The sequence below is a fragment of the Oncorhynchus gorbuscha genome, unplaced genomic scaffold (genome assembly GCF_021184085.1).
Source record: "Oncorhynchus gorbuscha isolate QuinsamMale2020 ecotype Even-year unplaced genomic scaffold, OgorEven_v1.0 Un_scaffold_865, whole genome shotgun sequence".
Lineage (NCBI taxonomy): Eukaryota > Metazoa > Chordata > Actinopteri > Salmoniformes > Salmonidae > Oncorhynchus > Oncorhynchus gorbuscha.
This window is the reverse complement of record NW_025745849.1, coordinates 132,686-160,029: the sequence shown is the minus strand read 5'-3', so window position 1 is coordinate 160,029 and position 27,344 is coordinate 132,686. Positions and strand designations below refer to the sequence as shown.

The following is a 27,344-nucleotide window of genomic DNA, read 5'->3' as shown; positions in this document are numbered from 1 at the left end:
CCAGTGAAGTGTTGTATCTAGCTGTCTCTGAGGGAGCTGGACCAGACCAGTGAAGTGTTGTATCTAGCTGTCTCTGAGGGAGCTGGGCCAGTGAAGTGTTGTATCTAGCTGTCTCTGAGGGAGCTGGGCCAGTGAAGTGTTGTATCTAGCTGTCTCTGAGGGAGCTGGGCCAGTGAAGTGTTGTATCTAGCTGTTTCTGAGGGAGCTGGGCCAGGCCAGTGAAACCAGGGTCCCTGTTCCTCTACAAGTCTTCATATAATAGGGGGTTATGAATGCTATATGATGTGTTATAACTGTCCTGTGTTCTACAGTGGGCGTATGAGCTGGGCCAGGCCAGTGAGACCAAGGTGTCTGTTCCTCTCCATGGATGTGAACACTTCTACCTGCTCTCCAAACCTCTACCAGAGCCTCTACAGCCCAGCACCCCAGGTGAGACTACCTCCTCTCAGAGCCTCTACAGCCCAGAACCCCAGGTGAGTCTACCTCCTCTCAGAGCCTCTACAGCCCAGAACCCCAGGTGAGACTCCACAGCCAAGAACCCCAGGTGAGACTCCCTCCTCTACAGCCCAGAACCCCAGGTGAGAACCCCTCTAGAACCCCAGGTGAGACTCCCTCCTCTACAGCCCAGATCAAATAATCAGGTTTCCTGGTACAGAGAAGGAGTTAGTGCTGGTAAGTCCAGAAGGAGTTAATCCAGAACGGAGTGGTTTCAGTTAAGGAGTTAGAGCTGGTACCGCTCAGTCCAGAAGGAGTTAGAGCTGGTACCGCTCAGTCCAGACGGAGTTAGAGCTGGTACCGCTCAGTCCAGAAGGAGTTAGAGCTGGTACCGCTCAGTCCAGACGGAGTTAGAGCTGGTACCGCTCAGTCCAGACGGAGTTAGAGCTGGTACCGCTCAGTCCAGACGGAGTTAGAGCTGGTACCGCTCAGTCCAGACGGAGTTAGAGCTGGTACCGCTCAGTCCAGACGGAGTTAGAGCTGGTACCGCTCAGTCCAGATGAGCACGGCCTTATTTCTATTACAGCGTATTGGATAACTGTCATTCATATTCACCCAGTTCAATGTAACAGTGACAGGTTTAGGTTACTGTCATTCATATTCACCCAGTTCAATGTAACAGTGACAGGTTTAGGTTACTGTCATTCACCCAGTTCAATGTAACAGTGACAGGTTTAGGTTACTGTCATTCACCCAGTTCAATGTAACAGTGACAGGTTTAGGTTACTGTCATTCATATTCACCCAGTTCAATGTAACAGTGACAGGTTTAGGTTACTGTCATTCATATTCACCCAGCTCAATGTAGTTTTAGGTTACATTCATATTCACCCAGTTCAATGTAACATCCATAGGTTGGAGAACGTCGTCCTCCGGAAGTTGTCGTAATTACTGTGTAAGTCTATGGAAGGGGGTGAGAACCATGAGCCTCCTAGGTTTTGTTTTGAAGTCGATGTGCCCAGAGGAGGACGGAAACTAGCTGTCCTCCGGCTACACTATGGTGCTGCTGAGGCTACTGTGACCTTCATTCCAAAACTGATTGTTTTAATCAATGACTTGGTAACATGCAAATATTTTTTTAGTTTTAGTTTTATCTAAATGGGATAACCTTTTTAATGTTTTACTATTTAAATGTTTATGAAATTCACTGAGGAAGATGGTCCTCCCCTTCCTCCTCTGAGGAGCCTCCGCTGGCCTGAGCTCTGTCCTGTCTGGTGGTCAGGGGTCAGGGTTAGACTGTGTTGTAACTGTGTATCTCTGTGTGTTCTTTCTAGTGGTGATGGATATGGATGGGAGGATCTATGTGAGGTCAGGGGTCAGGGTTAGACTGTGTTGTAACTGTGTATCTCTGTGTGTTCTCTCTAGTGGTGATGGATATGGATGGGAGGATCTATGTGAGGTCAGGGGTCAGGGTTAGACTGTGTTGTAACTGTGTATCTCTGTGTGTTCTCTCTAGTGGTGATGGATATGGATGGGAGGATCTATGTGAGGTCAGGGGTCAGGGTTAGACTGTGTTGTAACTGTGTATCTCTGTATGTTCTTTCTAGTGGTGATGGATATGGATGGGAGGATCTATGTGAGGTCAGGGGTCAGGGTTAGACTGTGTTGTAACTGTGTATCTCTGTGTTTCTCTCTAGTGGTGATGGATATGGATGGGAGGATCTATGTGAGGTCAGGGGTCAGGGTTAGACTGTGTTGTAACTGTGTATCTCTGTGTGTTCTCTCTAGTGGTGATGGATATGGATGGGAGGATCTATGTGAGGTCAGGGGTCAGGGTTCAGACTGTGTTGTAACTGTATCTCTGTGTGTTCTCTCTAGTGGTGATGGATATGGATGGGAGGATCTATGTGAGGTCAGGGGTCAGGGTTAGACTGTGTTGTAACTGTGTATCTCTGTGTGTTCTTCTAGTGGTGATGGATATGGATGGGAGGATCTATGTGAGGTCAGGGGTCAGGGTTAGACTGTGTTGTAACTGTGTATCTCTGTGTGTTCTCTGTGGTGATGGATATGGACGGGAGGATCTATGTGAGGTCAGGGGTTAGGGTTAGACTGTGTTGTAACTGTGTATCTCTGTGTGTTCTCTCTAGTGGTGATGGATATGGATGGGAGGATCTATGTGAGGTCAGGGGTCAGGGTTAGACTGTGTTGTAACTGTGTATCTCTGTGTGTTCTCTCTAGTGGTGATGGATATGGATGGGAGGATCTATGTGAGGTCAGGGGTCAGGGTTAGACTGTGTTGTAACTGTGTATCTCTGTGTGTTCTCTCTAGTGGTGATGGATATGGACGGGAGGATCTATGTGAGAGCATGGCAGGGAGGGGTCCTGTCTGGAGGATTTGAGAAGAACCCTAAACCCATCTTCACCGAGGGACGTAACCAGCTGGAGATTCAGACCATGCAGGAGGACTGGGACCACTTCGGTAAGAGACGGGGTGATTTTTCTATAATGGCGCCCTATTCTGTTTATGTTGCCACGGCTACTGTAAAACATGGAGTCCATTTCGTTTTCCATTTACTTTGTGCTGTGAGTGCATACATTTTAAAATGGGTTGTCCCCAGTGGGAATCGAACCCATGATGTTGGCGCACACTCTCACCAACTGAGACAGTATGGGTTGTCCCAAGTGGGAATCGAACCCATGATGTTGGTGTCCCACTCTCACCAACTGAGACAGTATGGGTTGTCCCAAGTGGGAATCGAACCCATGATGTTGGCGCACACTCTTACCAACTGAGACAGTATGGGTTGTCCCAAGTGGGAATCGAACCCATGATGTTGGTGCACAATCTTACCAACTGAGACAGTATGGGTTGTCCCCAGTGGGAATCGAACCCATGATGTTGGTGTCCCACTATTACCAACTGAGACAGTATGGGTTGTCCCCAGTGGGAATCGAACCCATGATGTTGGTGCACAATCTTACCAACTGAGACCTTTATGGGTTGGCCCCAGTGGGAATCGAACCCATGATGTTGGTGTCCCACTATTACCAACTGAGACAGTATGGGTTGTCCCCAGTGGGAATCGAACCCATGATGTTGGCGCACACTCTTACCAACTGAGACAGTATGGGTTGTCCCAAGTGGGAATCGAACCCATGATGTTGGTGTCCCACTCTCACCAACTGAGACAGTATGGGTTGTCCCAAGTGGGATTCGAACCCATGATGTTGGCGCACACTCTTACCAACTGAGACAGTATGGGTTGTCCCCAGTGGGAATCGAACCCATGATGTTGGTGTCCCACTATTACCAACTGAGACAGTATGGGTTGTCCCCAGTGGGAATCGAACCCATACTGGTTATATACTGTGTTTATGCGAGGTGGTTATATACCATAGTAACTGACCGGTTTATAGTGTCTCTACCTAACCCCTCTCTCACCCCCTCTCTCCCTCCCCCTGTAGAACCCATACTGTCAGCCCTGTTGAGGAGGATGCCAGAACTAGAGGTGTTTCTCTACCTTACCCCCTCTCTCACCCCCTCTCTCCCTCCCCCCTGTAGAACCCATGCTGTCAGCCCTGTTGAGGAGGATGCCAGAACTAGAGGTGTGTGAGATCCAGCAGCTGGTCAACTGTCCTGAGTCGTTCACCCCAGACATGCGCTGTCTGATGGGGGAGACACCGGGGGTGCACGGCTACTTCGTCCCTGGCTGGAATGAATGCCTCTGGCCTGGCCTTCGCTGGCGGAGCAGGAAAGTAAGGAGAGGACATTTCCAGTACATCTACTTTAGGGTTGGGAGTGAGAACGACAGGACATTTCCAGTACATCTACTTTAGGGTTGAGAGTGAGAACCACAGGACATTTCCAGTACATCTACTTTAGGGTTGAGAGTGAGAACCACAGGACATTTCCAGTACATCTACTTTAGGGTTGGGAGAGAGAACGACAGGACATTTCCAGTACATCTACTTTAGGGTTGGGAGTGAGAACGACAGGACATTTCCAGTACATCTACTTTAGGGTTGAGAGTGAGAACCACAGGACATTTCCAGTACATCTACTTTAGGGTTGGGAGTGAGAACGACAGGACATTTCCAGTACATCTACTTTAGGGTTGAGAGTGAGAACCACAGGACATTTCCAGTACATCTACTTTAGGGTTGGGAGTGAGAACCACAGGACATTTCCAGTACATCTACTTTAGGGTTGAGAGTGAGAACCACAGGACATTTCCAGTACATCTACTTTAGGGTTGGGAGTGAGAACGACAGGACATTTCCAGTACATCTACTTTAGGGTTGAGAGTGAGAACCACAGGACATTTCCAGTACATCTACTTTAGGGTTGAGAGTGAGAACCACAGGACATTTCCAGTACATCTACTTTAGGGTTGAACGACAGGACATTTCCGGAGTATGGTCGACGGAGTATTGAACCTAATATTACTCTGTTTCATGTTCTCCCCATGGAGCATGGAGTATGGTAGCCTGAGTATGGTAGCCTGAGTATGGTAGCCTGAGTATGGTAGCCTGAGTATGGTAGCCTGAGTATGGTAGCCTGAGTATGGTAGCCTGAGTATGGTAGCCTGAGTATGGTAGCCCGAGTATGGTAGATACTATGGTAGCCTGAGTATGGTAGCCTGAGTATGGTAGCCTGAGTATGGTAGCCTGAGTATGGTAGCCTGAGTATGGTAGCCTGAGTATGGTAGCCTGAGTATGGTAGAAGGAGTATGGTAGCCTGAGTATGGTAGCCTGAGTATGGTAGAAGGAGTATGGTAGCCTGAGTATGGTCGACGGAGTATTGAACCTAATATTACTCTGTTTCATGTTCTCCCCATGGAGCACGGAGTATGGTAGCCTGAGTATGGTAGAAGGAGTATGGTAGCCTGAGTATGGTCGACGGAGTATTGAACCTAATATTACTCTGTTTCATGTTCTCCCCATGGAGCACGGAGTATGGTAGCCTGAGTATGGTAGATGTGGTATTGGTAGATACTATGGTAGATGTGGTATTGGTAGATACTATGGTAGATGTGGTATTGGTAGATACTATGGTAGATGTGGTATTGGTAGATACTATGGTAGATGTGGTATTGGTAGATGTGGTATTGGTAGATACTATGGTAGATGTGGTATTGGTAGATACTATGGTAGATGTGGTATTGGTAGATACTATGGTAGATGTGGTATTGGTAGATACTATGGTAGATGTGGTATTGGTAGATACTATGGTAGATGTGGTATTGGTAGATACTATGGTAGATGTGGTATTGGTAGATACTATGGTAGATGTGGTATTGGTAGATACTATGGTAGATGTGGTATTGGTAGATACTATGGTAGATGTGGTATTGGTAGATACTATGGTAGATGTGGTGTTGGTAGATACTATGGTAGATGTGGTATTGGTAGATACTATGGTACTATGGTAGATGTGGTATTGGTAGATACTATGGTAGATGTGGTATTGGTAGATACTATGGTAGATGTGGTATTGGTAGATACTATGGTAGATGTGGTATTGGTAGATACTATGGTAGATGTGGTATTGGTAGATACTATGGTAGATGTGGTATTGGTAGATACTATGGTAGATGTGGTATTGGTAGATACTATGGTAGATGTGGTATTGGTAGATATTGGTAGATACTATGGTAGATGTGGTATTGGTAGATACTATGGTAGATGTGGTATTGGTAGATACTATGGTAGATGTGGTATTGGTAGATACTATGGTAGATGTGGTATTGGTAGATACTATGGTAGATGTGGTATTGGTAGATACTATGGTAGATGTGGTATTGGATAGATGTGGTACTATGGTAGATGTGGTATTGGTAGATACTATGGTAGATGTGGTATTGTAGAATCTTACTATGGTAGATGTGGTATTGTAGATACTATGGTAGATGTGGTATTGGTAGATACTATGGTAGATGTGGTATTGGTAGATACTATGGTAGATGTGGTATTGTAGAATCTTACTATGGTAGATATGGTATTGTAGATACTATGGTAGATGTGGTATTGGTAGATACTATGGTAGATGTGGTATTGGTAGATACTATGGTAGATGTGGTATTGGTAGATACTATGGTAGATGTGGTATTGGTAGATACTATGGTAGATGTGGTATTGGTAGATGTGGTATTGGTAGATACTATGGTAGATGTGGTATTGGTAGATACTATGGTAGATGTGGTATTGGTAGATACTATGGTAGATGTGGTATTGGTAGATACTATGGTAGATGTGGTATTGGTAGATGTATGGTAGATGTATTGGTAGATACTATGGTAGATGTGGTATTGGTAGATACTATGGTAGATGTGGTATTGGTAGATACTATGGTAGATGTGGTATTGGTAGATACTATGGTAGATGTGGTATTGGTAGATACTATGGTAGATGTAGATACTATGGTAGATGTATTGGTAGATACTATGGTAGATGTGGTATTGGTAGATACTATGGTAGATGTGGTATTGGTAGATACTATGGTAGATGTGGTATTGTAGAATCTTACTATGGTAGATGTGGTATTGTAGAATACTATGGTAGATGTGGTATTGTAGAATCTTACTATGGTAGATGTGGTATTGTAGAATCTTACTATGGTAGATGTGGTATTGGTAGATACTATGGTAGATGTGGTATTGGTAGATACTATGGTAGATGTGGTATTGGTAGATACTATGGTAGATGTGGTATTGTAGAATACTATGGTAGATATGGTATTGTAGATACTATGGTAGATGTGGTATTGGTAGATACTATGGTAGATGTGGTATTGGTAGATACTATGGTAGATGTGGTATTGGTAGATGTGGTATTGGTAGATACTATGGTAGATGTGGTATTGGTAGATACTATGGTAGATGTGGTATTGGTAGATACTATGGTAGATGTGGTATTGGTAGATACTATGGTAGATGTGGTATTGGTAGATACTATGGTAGATGTGGTATTGGTAGATACTATGGTAGATGTGGTATTGGTAGATACTATGGTAGATGTGGTATTGGTAGATACTATGGTAGATGTGGTATTGGTAGATACTATGGTAGATGTGGTATTGGTAGATACTATGGTAGATGTGGTATTGGTAGATACTATGGTAGATGTGGTATTGGTAGATACTATGGTAGATGTGGTATTGGTAGATACTATGGTAGATGTGGTATTGTAGAATCTTACTATGGTAGATGTGGTATTGTAGAATCTTACTATGGTAGATGTGGTATTGTAGAATCTTACTATGGTAGATGTGGTATTGGTAGATACTATGGTAGATGTGGTATTGGCAGATACTATGGTAGATGTGGTATTGGTAGATACTATGGTAGATGTGGTATTGTAGAATCTTACTATGGTAGATATGGTATTGTAGATACTATGGTAGATGTGGTATTGGTAGATACTATGGTAGATGTGGTATTGGTAGATACTATGGTAGATGTGGTATTGGTAGATACTATGGTAGATGTGGTATTGGTAGATGTGGTATTGGTAGATACTATGGTAGATGTGGTATTGGTAGATACTATGGTAGATGTGGTATTGGTAGATACTATGGTAGATGTGGTATTGGTAGATACTATGGTAGATGTGGTATTGGTAGATACTATGGTAGATGTGGTATTGGTAGATACTATGGTAGATGTGGTATTGGTAGATACTATGGTAGATGTGGTATTGGTAGATACTATGGTAGATGTGGTATTGGTAGATACTATGGTAGATGTGGTATTGGTAGATACTATGGTAGATGTGGTATTGTAGAATCTTACTATGGTAGATGTGGTATTGTAGAATCTTACTATGGTAGATGTGGTATTGTAGAATCTTACTATGGTAGATGTGGTATTGGTAGATACTATGGTAGATGTGGTATTGGCAGATACTATGGTAGATGTGGTATTGGTAGATACTATGGTAGATGTGGTATTGTAGAATCTTACTATGGTAGATATGGTATTGTAGATACTATGGTAGATGTGGTATTGGTAGATACTATGGTAGATGTGGTATTGGTAGATACTATGGTAGATGTGGTATTGGTAGATACTATGGTAGATGTGGTATTGGTAGATACTATGGTAGATGTGGTATTGGTAGATGTGGTATTGGTAGATACTATGGTAGATGTGGTATTGGTAGATACTATGGTAGATGTGGTATTGGTAGATACTATGGTAGATGTGGTATTGGTAGATACTATGGTAGATGTGGTATTGGTAGATACTATGGTAGATGTGGTATTGGTAGATACTATGGTAGATGTGGTATTGGTAGATACTATGGTAGATGTGGTATTGGTAGATACTATGGTAGATGTGGTATTGGTAGATACTATGGTAGATGTGGTATTGGTAGATACTATGGTAGATGTGGTATTGGTAGATACTATGGTAGATGTGGTATTGGTAGATACTATGGTAGATGTGGTATTGTAGAATCTTACTATGGTAGATGTGGTATTGTAGAATCTTACTATGGTAGATGTGGTATTGGTAGATACTATGGTAGATGTGGTATTGGTAGATACTATGGTAGATGTGGTATTGGCAGATACTATGGTAGATGTGGTATTGGTAGATACTATGGTAGATGTGGTATTGTAGAATCTTACTATGGTAGATGTGGTATTGTAGAATCTTACTATGGTAGATGTGGTATTGGTAGATACTATGGTAGATGTGGTATTGGTAGATACTATGGTAGATGTGGTATTGGTAGATGTGGTATTGGTAGATACTATGGTAGATGTGGTATTGGTAGATACTATGGTAGATGTGGTATTGGTAGATACTATGGTAGATGTGGTATTGGTAGATACTATGGTAGATGTGGTATTGGTAGATACTATGGTAGATGTGGTATTGTAGAATCTTACTATGGGAACCACAGGACATTTCCAGTACATCTACTTTAGGGTTGGGAGTGAGAACGACAGGACATTTCCAGTACATCTACTTTAGGGTTGAGAGTGAGAACCACAGGACATTTCCAGTACATCTACTTTAGGGTTGAGAGTGAGAACCACAGGACATTTCCAGTACATCTACTTTAGGGTTGAACGACAGGACATTTCCGGAGTATGGTCGACGGAGTATTGAACCTAATATTACTCTGTTTCATGTTCTCCCCATGGAGCATGGAGTATGGTAGCCCGAGTATGGTAGCCCGAGTATGGTAGCCCGAGTATGGTAGCCCGAGTATGGTAGCCCGAGTATGGTAGCCTGAGTATGGTAGCCTGAGTATGGTAGCCTGAGTATGGTAGCCTGAGTATGGTAGCCTGAGTATGGTAGCCTGAGTATGGTAGAAGGAGTATGGTAGAAGGAGTATGGTAGAAGGAGTATGGTAGAAGGAGTATGGTAGCCGGAGTATGGTCGACGGAGTATTGAACCTAATATTACTCTGTTTCATGTTCTCCCCATGGAGCACGGAGTATGGTAGCCTGAGTATGGTAGCCTGAGTATGGTAGCCTGAGTATGGTAGCCTGAGTATGGTAGCCTGAGTATGGTAGCCTGAGTATGGTAGCCTGAGTATGGTAGCCTGAGTATGGTAGATGTGGTATTGGTAGATACTATGGTAGATGTGGTATTGGTAGATACTATGGTAGATGTGGTATTGGTAGATACTATGGTAGATGTGGTATTGGTAGATGTGGTATTGGTAGATACTATGGTAGATGTGGTATTGGTAGATACTATGGTAGATGTGGTATTGGTAGATACTATGGTAGATGTGGTATTGGTAGATACTATGGTAGATGTGGTATTGGTAGATACTATGGTAGATGTGGTATTGGTAGATACTATGGTAGATGTGGTATTGTAGAATCTTACTATGGTAGATGTGGTATTGTAGAATCTTACTATGGTAGATGTGGTATTGTAGAATCTTACTATGGTAGATGTGGTATTGGTAGATACTATGGTAGATGTGGTATTGTAGAATCTTACTATGGTAGATGTGGTATTGTTGAATCTTACTACCACTGTCCTGTCTGTCAGGGTTAGAGGTTACCACTGTCCTGTCTGTCAGGGTTAGAGGTTACCACTGTCCTGTCTGTCAGGGTTAGAGGTTACCACTGTCCTGTCTGTCAGGGTTAGAGGTTACCACTGTCCTGTCTGTCAGGGTTAGAGGTTACCACTGTCCTGTCTGTCAGGGTTAGAGGTTACCACTGTCCTGTCTGTCAGGGTTAGAGGTTACCACTGTCCTGTCTGTCAGGGTTAGAGGTTACCACTGTCCTGTCTGTCAGGGTTAGAGGTTACAGTTCAGGGTCAAACCAGTGTGTTCTGTCGTCAGGTACCTGGCAGAGTGGATGACGTCTGGTTACCCCATGGCTAACGTCTGTCCTGTCTGTCAGGGTTAGAGGTTAGAGGTTACAGTTCAGGGTCAAACCAGTGTGTTCTGTCGTCAGGTACCTGGCAGAGTGGATGACGCCTGGTTACCCCACGGCTAACGTCTGTCCTGTCTGTCAGGGTTAGAGGTTAGAGGTTACAGTTCAGGGTCAAACCAGTGTGTTCTGTCGTCAGGTACCTGGCAGAGTGGATGACGTATGGTTACCCCACGGCTAACGTCTGGCCGCTGGACATCAAACGCTTCGGCAACCTTCAGAGCAGCCGAACCTTCCTCCGACACAGGGTCATGGAGGTCATGCGTGAGTCCTGACCAGAGCAAACACAATCACACTCCCTGTTAGTAATGTCTGCCTGACTGTCCCTCTCTCTGCCTGACTGTCCCTCTCTCTGCCTGACTGTCCCTCTCTCTGCCCGACTGTCCCTCTCTCTGCCCGACTGTCCCTCTCTCTGCCCGACTGTCCCTCTCTCTGCCTGACTGTCCCTCTCTCTGCCTGACTGTCCCTCTCTCTGCCCGACTGTCCCTCTCTCTGCGTGACTGTCCCTCTCTGTCCGACTGTCCCTCTCTCTGCGTGACTGTCCCTCTCTGTCCGACTGTCCCTCTCTGTCCGACTGTCCCTCTCTCTGCCCGACTGTCCCTCTCTCTGCCCGACTGTCCCTCTCTCTGCCCGACTGTCCCTCTCTCTGCCCGACTGTCCCTCTCTCTGCCCGACTGTCCCTCTCTCTCTGTGTCTGACTGTCTGTCCTGCTCTTTCTTTCTTTCTTCTCTCTCGGTGTCTGACGGTCTGTCTCTCTCCAGCCCTGCTGTATAACCTAAAGGTTCCCCGTTGGGACTTCCAGACGGGCCGTCAGCTGAGGACTTCTCCCCTGTACGACCGCCTGGACACACAGGGAGCCAGATGGATGGAGAAACACGGCTTTGAGAGGGCCAAGTACTTCATCCCTGCAGGGAAGGGTGAGGCAGACTACACACACAACCCACACCACACACCCCACACCACACACACCACACACACACACACACCACACACACCACACACCCCACACACCCCACACACCCCACACACACCACACACCCCACACCACACACCCCACACCACACACACCCCACACACACACACACACCCCACACCCACACACACACCCCACACCACACACACCACACACCCCACACCACACACACCACACACCCCCACACCACACACCCCACACCAAACACACCCCACACCACACACACCCCACACACACCCCACACCACACACCCCACACCACACACACCACACACCACACACACCACACACCCCACACCACACACCCCACACCACACACCCACACCACACACCCCACACACCACACACCCCACACACCCCCACACCACACACCCCACACCACACACACCACCACCCCACACCACACACACCACACACCCCACACCAAACACACCCCACACCACACACCCCACACCAAACACACCACACACACCCCACACCACACACCACACACACCACACACCACACACACCACACACACCCCACACCACACACACCCCACACCCCACACACACCCCACACCCCACACCACACACACCCCACACCACACACACCCCACACCACACACACCCCACACACCACACACCACACACACCACACACACCCCACACACCACACACCACACACCCCACACCACACACACCCCACACACCACACACACCCCACACACCACACACACCCCACACCCCACCCCACACACCCCACACCCCACCCCACACACCACACACACCCCACCCCACACACCACACACACCCCACCCCACACACCACACACACCCCACCCCACACCACACACACCCCACCCCACACCCACACACACCCCACACCCCACCCCACACACCCCACACCCCACACCACACACACACACCCCACACCACAATTTCCCAATGCTTCTGTCTATCAGAGCTAAACCATGTTCCTCTGTTCTCAGACCTGCTTCTCTGTCTGTTAGTTAAACAGTTCTATCGTCTGTTCTCAGACCTGCTGTCTCTTAGCTCTGTGTCTGTCTGTTAGTTAAACAGTTCTATTGTCTGTTCTCAGACCTGCTGTCTCTTAGCTCTGTGTCTGTCTGTTTAGTTAAACAGTTATATTGTCTGTTCTCAGACCTGCTGTCTCTTAGCTCTGTGTCTGTCTGTTTAGTTAAACAGTTCTATTGTCTGTTCTCAGACCTGCTGTCTCTTAGCTCTGTGTCTGTCTGTTTAGTTAAACAGTTCTATCGTCTGTTCTCAGACCTGCTGTCTCTTAGCTCTGTGTCTGTCTGTTAGTTAAACAGTTCTATCGTCTGTTCTCACGACCCACGTGGAGTTCCAGGTCTCCGGTAGCCTCTGGAACTGCCGATCTGCAGCCAACAAGGCAGAGTTCATCTCAGCCTATGCCTCCCTCCAGTCCCTCGACTTCTTGGCACTGACAGAAACATGGATCACCACAGATAACACTGCTACTCCTACTGCTCTCTCTTCGTCCGCCCACGTGTTCTCGCACACCCCGAGAGCTTCTGGTCAGCGGGGTGGTGGCATAGGGATCCTTATCTCTCCCATGTGGTCATTCTCTCTTTCTCCCCTTACCCATCTGTCTATCGCCTCCTTTGAATTTCATGCTGTCACAGTTACCAGCCCTTTCAAGCTTAACATCCTTATCATTTATCGCCCTCCAGGTTCCCTCGGAGAGTTCATCAATGAGCTTGATGCATTGATAAGCTCCTTTCCTGAGGACGGCTCACCTCTCACAGTTCTGGGCGACTTTAACCTCCCCACGTCTACCTTTGACTCATTCCTCTCTGCCTCCTTCTTTCCACTCCTCTCCTCTTTGACCTCACCCTCTCACCTTCCCCCCTACTCACAAGGCAGGCAATACGCCGACCTCATCTTTACTAGATGCTGTTCTTCCACTAACCTCATTGCAACTCCCCTCCAAGTCTCCGACCACTACCTTGTATCCTTTTCCCCTCGCTCTCATCCAACACTTCCCACACTGCCCCTACTCGGATGGTATCGCGCCGTCCCAACCTTCGCTCTCTCTCCCCGCTACTCTCTCCTCTTCCATCCTATCATCTCTTCCCTCTGCTCAAACCTTCTCCAACCTATCTCCTGATTCTGCCTCCTCAACCCTCCTCTCCTCCCTTTCTGCATCCTTTGACTCTCTATGTCCCCTATCTTCCAGGCCGGCTCGGTCCTCCCTCCCGCTCCGTGGCTTGACGACTCAATGCGAGCTCACAGAACAGGGCTCCGGAAGGCCGAGCGGAAATGGAGGAAAACTCGCCTCCCTGCGGACCTGGCATCCTTTCACTCCCTCCTCTCTACATTTTCCTCCTCTGTCTCTGCTGCTAAAGCCACTTTCTACCACTCTAAATTCCAAGCATCTGCCTCTAACCCTAGGAAGCTCTTTGCCACATTCTCCTCCCTCCTGAATCCTCCGCCCCCTCCCCCCTCCTCCCTCTCTGCAGATGACTTCGTCAACCATTTTGAAAAGAAGATCGACGACATCCGATCCTCGTTTGCTAAGTCAAACAACACCGCTGGTTCTGCTCACACTGTCCTACCCTGTGCTCTGACCTCTTTCTCCCCTCTCTCTCCAGATGAAATCTCGCGTCTTGTGACGGCCGGCCGCCCAACAACCTGCCCGCTCGACCCTATCCCCTCCTCTCTTCTCCAGACCATTTCCGGAGACCTTCTCCCTTACCTCACCTCGCTCATCAACTTATCCCTGACCGCTGGCTACGTCCCTTCCGTCTTCAAGAGAGCGAGAGTTGCACCCTTCTGAAAAAACCTACACTCGATCCCTCCGATGTCAACAACTACAGACCAGTATCCCTTCTTTCTTTTCTCTCCAAAACTCTTGAACGTGCCGTCCTTGGTCAGCTCTCCCGCTATCTCTCTCAGAATGACCTTCTTGATCCAAATCAGTCAGGTTTCAAGACTAGTCATTCAACTGAGACTGCTCTTCTCTGTATCACGGAGGCGCTCCGCACCGCTAAAGCTAACTCTCTCTCCTCTGCTCTCATCCTTCTAGACCTATCGGCTGCCTTCGATACTGTGAACCATCAGATCCTCCTCTCCACCCTCTCCGAGTTGGGCATCTCCGGCGCGGCCCACGCTTGGATTGCGTCCTACCTGACAGGTCGCTCCTACCAGGTGGCGTGGCGAGAATCTGTCTCCTCACCACGCGCTCTCACCACTGGTGTCCCCCAGGGCTCTGTTCTAGGCCCTCTCCTATTCTCGCTATACACCAAGTCACTTGGCTCTGTCATAACCTCACATGGTCTCTCCTATCATTGCTATGCAGACGACACACAATTAATCTTCTCCTTTCCCCTTCTGATGACCAGGTGGCGAATCGCATCTCTGCATGTCTGGCAGACATATCAGTGTGGATGACGGATCACCACCTCAAGCTGAACTTCGGCAAGACGGAGCTGCTCTTCCTCCCGGGAAGGACTGCCCGTTCCATGATCTCGCCATCACGGTTGACAACTCCATTGTGTCCTCCTCCCAGAGCGCTAAGAACCTTGGCGTGATCCTGACAACACCCTGTCGTTCTCAACTAACATCAAGGCGGTGGCCCGTTCCTGTAGGTTCATGCTCTACAACATCCGCAGAGTACGACCCTGCCTCACACAGGAAGCGGCGCAGGTCCTAATCCAGGCACTTGTCATCTCCCGTCTGGATTACTGCAACTCGCTGTTGGCTGGGCTCCCTGCCTGTGCCATTAAACCCCTACAACTCATCCAGAACGCCGCAGCCCGTCTAGTGTTCAACCTTCCCAAGTTCTCTCACGTCACCCCGCTCCTCTGCTCTCTCCACTGGCTTCCAGTTGAAGCTCGCATCCGCTACAAGACCATGGTGCTTGCCTACGGAGCTGTGAGGGGAACGGCACCTCAGTACCTCCAGGCTCTGATCAGGCCCTACACCCAAATAAGGGCACTGCGTTCATCCACCTCTGGCCTGCTCGCCTCCCTACCACTGAGGAAGTACAGTTCCCGCTCAGCTCAGTCAAAACTGTTCGCTGCTCTGGCTCCCCAATGGTGGAACAAACTCCCTCACGACGCCAGGACAGCGGAGTCAATCACCACCTTCCGGAGACACCTGAAACCCCACCTCTTTAAGGAATACCTAGGATAGGATAAAGTAATCCTTCTCACCCCCCCCCTTAAAATATTTAGATGCACTATTGTAAAGTGGTTGTTCCACTGGATGTCATAAGGTGAATGCACCAATTTGTAAGTCGCTCTGGATAAGAGCGTCTGCTAAATGACTTAAATGTAAATGTAATGTAAATGTTCTCAGACCTGCTGTCTCTTAGCTCTGTGTCTGTCTGTTTAGTTAAACAGTTCTATTGTCTGTTCTCAGACCTGCTGTCCCTGGATGCCAGTAAGACGTTCTATAAGCCTGACTGGTTTGACATCGTGGGGGCGGAGGTGAAATGCTGCAAGGAGGCCGTCTGTGTCATCGACATGTCCTCCTTCACCAAGTTTGAGCTCACTGTGAGTGACCCCTGGAAAGGAGAGGGGAGGGAGAGGAGGGGAAGTGAGGTATCAACTTCCTCCTATGATGGAAGCTGTAGGTGGCTGACCCCTGAAAAGGAGAGGGGTCAGCCATATCTCTATGGTTAGACCACCCTCGGTCACAGCTATAATGTGAATGACATTATCTCTGACTAGACCACCCTCGGTCACAGCTATAATGTGAATAACATTATCTCCATGGTCAGACCACCCTCGGTCACAGCTATAATGTGAATAACATTATCTCCATGGTCAGACCACCCTCGGTCACAGCTATAATGTGAATAACATTATCTCTGACTAGACCACCCTCGGTCACAGCTATAATGTGAATAACATTATCTCCATGGTCAGACCACCCTTGGTCACAGCTATAATGTGAATAACATTATCTCCATGGTCAGACCACCCTCGGTCACAGCTATAATGTGAATGACATTATCTCCATGGTCAGACCACCCTCGGTCACAGCTATAATGTGAATAACATTATCTCTGACTAGACCACACTAGGTCACAGCTATAATGTGAATTACATTATCTCTATGGCTGGAACACCCTCGGTCACAGCTATAATGTGAATGACATTATCTCCATGGTCAGACCACCCTCGGTCACAGCTATAATGTGAATGACATTATCTCCATGGTTAGACCACCCTCGGTCACTACTTTTCTTTCTGTGCCAGTCTACAGATGACCAGGCGTTGGCGTTGCTGCAGCACCTGTGTGCCAATGACCTCGATGTCCCAGTGGGTCACATCGTTCATACGGGCATGCTGAACGAGAGGGGTGGATATGAAAACGACTGCAGCGTGGTCAGAGTCAAGAAGAACAGGTGAGAGTTTAGCCATTAAGAAGAACAGGTGAGAGTTTAGCCATTAAGAAGAACAGGTGAGAGTTTAGCCATTAGAAGAACAGGTGAGAGTTTAGCCATTAGATGAACAGGTGAGAGTTTAGCCATCAAGAAGAACAGGTGAGAGTTTAGCCATTAAGAAGAACAGGTGAGAGTTTAGCCATTAGATGAACAGGTGAGAGTTTAGCCATCAAGAAGAACAGGTGAGAATTTAGCCAATAAGAAGAACAGGTGAGAGTTTAGCCATTAGAAGAACAGGTGAGAGTTTAGCCATTAAGAAGAACAGGTGAGAGTTTAGCCATTAGAAGAACAGGTGAGAGTTTAGCCATTAAGAAGAACAGGTGAGAGTTTAGCCATTAGAACAGGTGAGAGTTTAGCCATTAAGAAGAACAGGTGAGAGTTTAGCCATTAGAACAGGTGAGAGTTTAGCCATTAAGAAGAACAGGTGAGAGTTTAGCCATTAAGAAGAACAGGTGAGAGTTTAGCCATTAAGAAGAACAGGTGAGAGTTTAGCCATTAGAACAGGTGAGAGTTTAGCCATTAAGAAGAACAGGTGAGAGTTTAGCCATTAAGAAGAACAGGTGAGAGTTTAGCCATTAAGAAGAACAGGTGAGAGTTTAGCCATTAGAACAGGTGAGCGTTTAGCCATTAGAAGAACAGGTGAGAGTTTAGCCATTAGAACAGGTGAGAGTTTAGCCATTAGAAGAACAGGTGAGAGTTTAGCCATTAGAAGAACAGGTGAGAGTTTAGCCATTAGAAGAACAGGTGAGAGTTTAGCCATTAGAAGAACAGGTGAGAGTTTAGCCATTAGAAGAACAGGTGAGAGTTTAGCCATTAGAAGAACAGGTGAGAGTTTAGCCATTAGAAGAACAGGTGAGAGTTTAGCCATTAGAAGAACAGGTGAGAGTTTAGCCATTAGAAGAACAGGTGAGAGTTTAGCCATTAGAAGAACAGGTGAGAGTTTAGCCATTAGAAGAACAGGTGAGAGTTTAGCCATTAGAAGAACAGGTGAGAGTTTAGCCATTAGAAGAACAGGTGAGAGTTTAGCCATTAGAAGAACAGGTGAGAGTTTAGCCATTAGAAGAACAGGTGAGAGTTTAGCCATTAAGAAGAACAGGTGAGAGTTTAGCCATTAAGAAGAACAGGTGAGAAGATTACAGGTGAGAGTTTAGCCATTAGAAGAACAGGTGAGAGTTTAGCCATTAGAAGAACAGGTGAGAGTTTAGCCATTAGAAGAACAGGTGAGAGTTTAGCCATTAAGAAGAACAGGTGAGAGTTTAGCCATTAAGAAGAACAGGTGAGAGTTTAGCCATTAGAAGAACAGAAGAACAGGTGAGAGTTTAGCCATTAGAGGAACAGGTGAGAGTTTAGCCATTAGAGGAACAGGTGAGAGTTTAGCCATTAAGAAGAACAGGTGAGAGTTTAGCCATTAAGAAGAACAGGTGAGAGTTTAGCCATTAGAAGAACAGGTGAGAGTTTAGCCATTAAGAAGAACAGGTGAGAGTTTAGCCATTAAGAAGAACAGGTGAGAGTTTAGCCATTAAGAAGAACAGGTGAGAGTTTAGCCATTAGAAGAACAGGTGAGAGTTTAGCCATTAAGAAGAACAGGTGAGAGTTTAGCCATTAGAAGAACAGGTGAGAGTTTAGCCATTAGAAGAACAGGTGAGAGTTTAGCCATTAGAACAGGTGAGAGTTTAGCCATTAGAACAGGTGAGAGTTTAGCCATTAGAACAGGTGAGAGTTTAGCCATTAGAACAGGTGAGAGTTTAGCCATTAGAAGAACAGGTGAGAGTTTAGCCATTAAGAAGAACAGGTGAGAGTTTAGCCATTAGAAGAACAGGTGAGAGTTTAGCCATTAGAAGAACAGGTGAGAGTTTAGCCATTAGAAGAACAGGTGAGAGTTTAGCCATTAGAAGAACAGGTGAGAGTTTAGCCATTAGAAGAACAGGTGAGAGTTTAGCCATTAGAACAGGTGAGAGTTTAGCCATTAGAAGAACAGGTGAGAGTTTAGCCATTAGAAGAACAGGTGAGAGTTTAGCCATTAGAAGAACAGGTGAGAGTTTAGCCAGGTGAGAGTTTAGCCATTAGAAGAACAGGTGAGAGTTTAGCCATTAGAAGAACAGGTGAGAGTTTAGCCATTAGAAGAACAGGTGAGAGTTTAGCCATTAGAAGAACAGGTGAGAGTTTAGCCATTAGAAGAACAGGTGAGAGTTTAGCCATTAGAAGAACAGGTGAGAGTTTAGCCATTAGTTTAGAAGAACAGGTGAGAGTTTAGCCATTAAGAAGAACAGGTGAGAGTTTAGCCATTAAGAAGAACAGGTGAGAGTTTAGCCATTAGAAGAACAGGTGAGAGTTTAGCCATTAGAGAAGAACATTAGAAGAACAGGTGAGAGTTTAGCCATTAGAAGAACAGGTGAGAGTTTAGCCATTAAGAAGAACAGGTGAGAGTTTAGCCATTAGAAGAACAGGTGAGAGTTTAGCCATTAAGAAGAACAGGTGAGAGTTTAGCCATTAAGAAGAACAGGTGAGAGTTTAGCCATTAAGAAGAACAGGTGAGAGTTTAGCCATTAAGAAGAACAGGTGAGAGTTTAGCCATTAAGAAGAACAGGTGAGAGTTTAGCCATTAAGAAGAACAGGTGAGAGTTTAGCCATTAAGAAGAACAGGTGAGAGTTTAGCCATTAAGAAGAACAGGTGAGAGTTTAGCCATTAAGAAGAACAGGTGAGAGTTTAGCCATTAGAAGAACAGGTGAGAGTTTAGCCATTAAGAAGAACAGGTGAGAGTTTAGCCATTAGAAGAACAGGTGAGAGTTTAGCCATTAGAGGAACAGGTGAGAGTTTAGCCATTAAGAAGAACAGGTGAGAGTTTAGCCAGTCAAGAAGAACAGGTGAGAGTTTAGCCATTAAGAAGAACAGGTGAGAGTTTAGCCATTAGAAGAACAGGTGAGAGTTTAGCCATTAAGAAGAACAGGTGAGAGTTTAGCCATTAAGAAGAACCACTGTGGCGTGGTCAGAGTTTAGCCATTAAGAAGAACAGGTGAGAGTTTAGCCATTAGAAGAACAGGTGAGAGCTTAGCCATTAGAAGAACAGGTGAGAGTTTAGCCATTAGAAGAACAGGTGAGAGTTTAGCCATTAAGAAGAACAGGTGAGAGTTTAGCCATTAGAAGAACAGGTGAGAGCTTAGCCATTAGAGGAACAGGTGAGAGTTTAGCCATTAAGAAGAACCACTGTGGCGTGGTCAGAGTCAAGAAGAACAGGTGAGAGTTTAGCCATTAAGAAGAACAGGTGAGAGTTTAGCCATTAGAAGAACAGGTGAGAGTTTAGCCATTAAGAAGAACAGGTGAGAGTTTAGCCATTAAAGAACAGAAGAACCACTTGGAACGTGGTGAGAGTTTAGCCATTAAGAAGAACAGGTGAGAGTTTAGCCATTAGAAGAACAGGTGAGAGCTTAGCCATTAGAAGAACAGGTGAGAGCTTAGCCATTAGAAGAACAGGTGAGAGTTTAGCCATTAGAAGAACAGGTGAGAGTTTAGCCATTAGAAGAACAGGTGAGCGTTTAGCCATTAGAAGAACAGGTGAGAGTTTAGCCATTAGAAGAACAGGTGAGAGCTTAGCCATTAGAAGAACAGGTGAGAGTTTAGCCATTAGAAGAACAGGTGAGAGTTTAGCCATTAGAAGAACAGGTGAGAGTTTAGCCATTAGAAGAACAGGTGAGAGTTTAGCCATTAGAAGAACAGGTGAGAGTTTAGCCATTAGAAGAACAGGTGAGAGTTTAGCCATTAGAAGAACAGGTGAGAGTTTAGCCATTAGAAGAACAGGTGAGAGTTTAGCCATTAGAATAACAGGTGAGAGCTTAGCCATTAGAAGAACAGGTGAGAGTTTAGCCATTAGAAGAACAGGTGAGAGTTTAGAAGAACATTTTAGAAGAACAGGTGAGAGTTTAGCCATTAGAAGAACAGGTGAGAGTTTAGCCATTAGAAGAACAGGTGAGAGTTTAGCCATTAGAAGAACAGGTGAGAGTTTAGCCATTAAGAAGAACAGGTGAGAGTTTAGCCATTAAGAAGAACAGGTGAGAGTTTAGCCATTAAGAAGAACAGGTGAGAGTTTAGCCATTAAGAAGAACAGGTGAGAGTTTAGCCATTAGAAGAACAGGTGAGAGTTTAGCCATTAAGAAGAACAGGTGAGAGTTTAGCCATTAAGAAGAACCACTGTGGTGTGGTCAGAGTCCAGAAGAACAGGTGAGAGTTTAGCCAGCTGTTCATAAGTCCACCTGGGGCCTAAGTCCACCTGGGGCCTAAGTCCACCTGGGGCCTAAGTCCACCTGGGGCCTAAGTCCACCTGGGGCCTAAGTCCACCTGGGGCCTAAGTCCACCGGGGGCCTAAGTCCACCGGGGGCTAACTCGTGTGAATGTCCTCTAAATGAAGATAGAGACTGAACCACCTTGTCTTATGTCAGACAGCTCCACATTCGTCTCCACTGTCTGTCACATAGGAGCGCTGAGTTCCTCATCTAAATGTTTTCCTCTCTCCCTTTCTCTCTCTCCATCTCTCCCTTTCTCTCTCTGTCTCTCTGTCTCTCTGTCTCTCCATCTCTCCCTTTCTCTCCATCTTTCTCTCTCCCTTTCTCTCTCTCTCCATCTCTCCCTTTCTCTCCATCTTTCTCTCTCCCTTTCTCTCTCTCTCCATCTCTCCCTTTCTCTCCATCTTTCTCTCTCCCTTTCTCTCTCTCTCCATCTCTCCCTTTCTCTCTCTCCATCTCTCCCTTTCTCTCTCTCCATCTCTCCCTTTCTCTCTCTCCATCTCTCCATCTCTCCCTTTCTCTCTCTCCATCTCTCCCTTTCTCTCTCTCCATCTCTCTCTCTCTCTCTCTGTCTCTCTCCATCTCTCCCTTTCTCTCTCTCCATCTCTCTCTCTCTCTCTCTCTCTCTCTCTCCATCTCTCCCTTTCTCTCTCTCCATCTCTCTCTCTCTCTCTCTCTGTCTCTCTCCATCTCTCCCTTTCTCTCCCTTTCTCTCTCTCTCCATCTCTCCCTTTCTCTCTGTCTCTCTCTGTCTCTCTCCGTCTCTCTCTGTCTCTCTCTCTGTCTCTCTCTCTGTCTCTCTCTCTGTCTCTCTCTCTGTCTCTCTCTCTGTCTCTGTCTCTCTCTCTCTCTGTCTCTCTCTCTGTCTCTCTCTCTGTCTCTCTCTCTGTCTCTGTCTCTCTCTGTCTCTCTCTGTCTCTCTCTGTCTCTGTCTCTCTCTGTCTCTCTCTGTCTCTCTCTGTCTCTCTCTGTCTCTCTCTGTCTCTCTCTGTCTCTTTCTCTGTCTCTCTCTGTCTGTCTCTCTCTGTCTCTCTCTGTCTCTCTCTGTTTCTGTAGCTTCTTCATCATCTCTCCTACAGATCAGCAGGTCCACTGCTGGTCGTGGTTGAAGAAGCACATGCCCGACGACCCACAGCTCCACCTAGAGGACGTCAGCTGGAAGTACACTGGTGAGAACTATCGCTGCAGAACCTCGATCTTCCCCTCAGTTTCCCACAATGCATTTCTGTTCTGAACCCTTTCCCCACCCCCGGCCTCCCTTCTACAGCGCTGAATCTTATTGGTCCGCGGGCGATGGACGTCCTAGGAGAACTATCGTATGTCTCCATGACTCCCGAACACTTCCCGTCCCTCTTCTGTAAGGTGAGGAACCTGTCCAGCTTTCGCCCGGTCATGTTTATCGTGAAGTGGCTCATCACAAGGCCGAAGGTTGTGTGTGTTGTTCTCCTGACCTCTGGTGTGTGTCAACAGGAAATGAGTGTGGGCTACGCCAATGGGATCCGAGTAATGAGTATGACCCATACAGGAGAGCCGGGCTTCATGCTTTACATACCTATAGAGGTGAGATACACACTATACTATATACTACTGGTTATATACTACTAGACTACTATATACTACTGGTTATATACTACCAGACTACTATATACTACTGGTTATATACTACTGGTTATATACTACTAGACTACTATATACTACTGGTTATATACTACTAGACCACTATATACTACTGGTTATATACTATACAGGAGTGCCGGGCTTCATGCTTTACATACCTATAGAGGTGAGATACACACTATACTCTATACTACTGGTTATATACTACTAGACTACTATATACTACTGGTTATATACTACTAGTCTACTATACACTACTGGTTATATACTACTAGTTATATATACTATATACTACTAGTTATATACTACTGGTTATATACTATACTAGTCTTCATGCTTTACATACTATAGGTGAGATACACACTATACTATATACTACTGGTTATATACTACTAGACTACTATATACTACTGGTTATATACTACTAGACTACTATATACTACTGGTTATATACTACCAGACTACTATATACTACTGGTTATATACTACTGGTTTAATACAACTGGTTATATACTACTAGACTACTATACACTACTAGTTATATACTACTAGTCTATATACTACTGGTTATATACGACTGGTTAAATACTACAAGTCTACTATACACTACTGGTTATATACTACTAGTCTATATACACTACTAGTTATATACTACTAGTCTAGATACTACTGGTTATATTCTACTAGTCTATATACACTACTGGTTATATACTACTAGTTATACACTACTGGTTATATACTACTAGTTATATACTACTAGTCTATATACACTACTAGTTATATACTACTCTTTATATACTACTAGTATATATACTACTAGTCTATATACACTACTAGTTATATACTACTAGTCTATATACACTACTAGTTATATACTACTAGTCTAGATACTACTGGTTATATTCTACTAGTCTATATACACTACTGGTTATATACTACTAGTTATATACTACTAGTTATACACTACTGGTTATATACTACTAGTTATATACTACTGGTTATATACTACTAGTCTATATACACTACTAGTTATATACTACTGGTTATATACTACTGGTTATATACTACTAGTATATATACTACTAGTCTATATACACTACTAGTTATATACTACTGGTTATATACTACTAGTCTATATACTACTAGTCTATATACACTACTAGTTATACACTACTGGTTATATACTACTAGTCTATATACACTACTAGTTATATACTACTAGTTATATACTACTAGTTATATACTACTGGTTATATACTACTGGTTATATACTACTGGTTATATACTACTGGTTATATATACTACTGGTTATATATACTACTGGTTATATATACTACTGGTTATATACTACTGGTTATATACTACTAGTCTATATACTACTAGTCTATATACATTACTAGTCTATATACACTACTAGTTATATACTACTGTTATATACTACTAGTCTATATACACTACTGGTTATATACTACTGGTTATATACTACTAGTCTATATACTACTGGTTATATATACTACTGGTTATATATACTACTGGTTATATACACTACTGGTTATATACTACTAGTTATATACTACTGGTTATATACTACTAGTCTATATACACTACTGGTTATATACTACTGTTATATACTACTAGTCTATATACACTACTAGTTATATACTACTGTTATATACTACTAGTCTATATACACTACTGGTTATATACTACTGGTTATATTCTACTAGTCTATATACTACTGGTTATATATACTACTGGTTATATATACTACTGGTTATATATACTACTGGTTATATACTACTGGTTATATACTACTAGTTATATACTACTGGTTATATTCTACTAGTCTATATACTACTGGTTATATACTACTGGTTATATATACTACTGGTTATATACTACTGGTTATATACTACTGGTTATATACTACTGGTTATATACTACTAGTCTATATACTACTAGTCTATATACATTACTAGTCTATATATACTACTAGTTATATACTACTGGTTATATTCTACTAGTCTATATACTACTGGTTATATATACTACTGGATATATACTACTGGTTATATACTACTGGATATATTCTACTAGTCTATATACTACTGGTTATATACTACTGGATATATTCTACTAGTCTATATACTACTGGTTATATACTACTGGATATATACTACTGGTTATATTCTACTAGTCTATATACTACTGGTTATATACTACTGGTTATATACTACTGGTTATATACTACTGGTTATATACTACTGGTTATATACTACTAGTTATATACTACTGGTTATATTCTACTAGTCTATATACTACTGGTTATATACTACTGGTTATATTCTACTAGTCTATATACTACTGGTTATATTCTACTAGTCTATATACTACTGGTTATATACTACTGGTTATATACTACTGGTTATATACTACTGGTTATATACTACTGGTTATATACTACTAGTTATATACTACTAGTCTATATACTACTGGTTATATACTACTAGTCTATATACTACTGGTTATATACTACTGGTTATATACTACTGGTTATATACTACTGGTTATATATACTACTGGATATATACTACTAGTTATATACTACTAGTCTATATACTACTGGTTATATACTACTAGTCTATATACTACTGGTTATATACTACTGGTTATATACTACTAGTCTATATACTACTGGTTATATACTACTAGTCTATATACTACTGGTTATATACTACTGGTTATATACTACTGGTTATATACTACTGGTTATATACTACTGGATATATACTACTAGTTATATACTACTAGTCTATATACTACTGGTTATATACTACTAGTCTATATACTACTGGTTATATACTACTGGTTATATACTACTGGTTATATACTACTGGTTATATACTACTGGTTATATACTACTAGTCTATATACTACTGGTTATATACTACTAGTCTATATACTACTGGTTATATACTACTATATACTACTGGATATATACTACTAGTTATATACTACTGGATATATACTACTAGTTATATACTACTAGTCTATATACTACTGGTTATATACTACTAGTCTATATACTACTGGTTATATACTACTGGTTATATACTACTGGATATATACTACTGGTTATATACTACTGGTTATATTCTACTAGTCTATATACTACTGGTTATATACTACTGGTTATATACTACTGGTTATATACTACTAGTCTATATACACTACTAGTTATATACTACTAGTCTATATACACTACTAGTTATATACTACTGGTCTATATACACTACTGGTTATATACTACTGGTTATATACTACTAGTCTATATACACTACTGGTTATATTCTACTAGTCTATATACTACTGGTTATATACTACTGGTTATATACTACTGGTTATATACTACTAGTTATATACTACTGGTTATATACTACTGGTTATATACTACTGGTTATATACTACTAGTTATATACTACTGGTTATATACTACTAGTCTATATACTACTGGTTATATACTACTGGTTATATATACTACTGGATATATACTACTGGATATATACTACTGGTTATATTCTACTAGTCTATATACTACTAGGTTATATACTACTGGTTATATACTACTGGTTATATACTACTAGTTATATACTACTAGTCTATATACTACTGGTTATATACTACTAGTCTATATACTACTGGTTATATACTACTGGTTATATACTACTGGATATATACTACTAGTTATATACTACTAGTCTATATACTACTGGTTATATACTACTAGTCTATATACTACTGGTTATATACTACTAGTCTATATACTACTGGTTATATACTACTAGTCTATATACTACTGGTTATATACTACTAGTTATATACTACCGGTTATACACTACCGGTTATATACTACTAGTTATATACTACTGGTTATATACTACTAGTCTATATACACTACTAGTTATATACTACTAGTCTATATACACTACTAGTTATATACTACTAGTCTATATACACTACTAGTTATATACTACTAGTCTATATACACTACTAGTTATATACTACTGGTCTATATACACTACTGGTTATATACTACTGGTTATATACTACTAGTCTATATACACTACTAGTTATATACTACTAGTCTATATACACTACTAGTTATATACTACTAGTTATATACTACTAGTTATATACTACTGGTTTGTCTGAACACAATCACAT

At 43.5% G+C, this 27,344-nt stretch overlaps 1 protein-coding gene across 1 annotated transcript in view; it reads left to right on the top strand.

Moving 5' to 3' along the window:
- The first annotated feature begins 304 nt into the window (after positions 1–304).
- Positions 305–27,344, top strand: part of LOC124020600 (pyruvate dehydrogenase phosphatase regulatory subunit, mitochondrial-like) — a 30,995-nt gene continuing 3,955 nt past the window's right edge. Inside the window, 11 exon segments of the mRNA XM_046335839.1 lie at positions 305–429; positions 2,764–2,913; positions 3,997–4,139; positions 4,141–4,190; positions 10,979–11,103; positions 11,601–11,756; positions 16,196–16,329; positions 17,038–17,186; positions 22,560–22,672; positions 22,771–22,865; positions 22,974–23,063. Coding sequence (XP_046191795.1) covers positions 2,769–2,913; positions 3,997–4,139; positions 4,141–4,190; positions 10,979–11,103; positions 11,601–11,756; positions 16,196–16,329; positions 17,038–17,186; positions 22,560–22,672; positions 22,771–22,865; positions 22,974–23,063 — 1,200 coding nt within the window. The 5' untranslated portion in view covers positions 305–429; positions 2,764–2,768.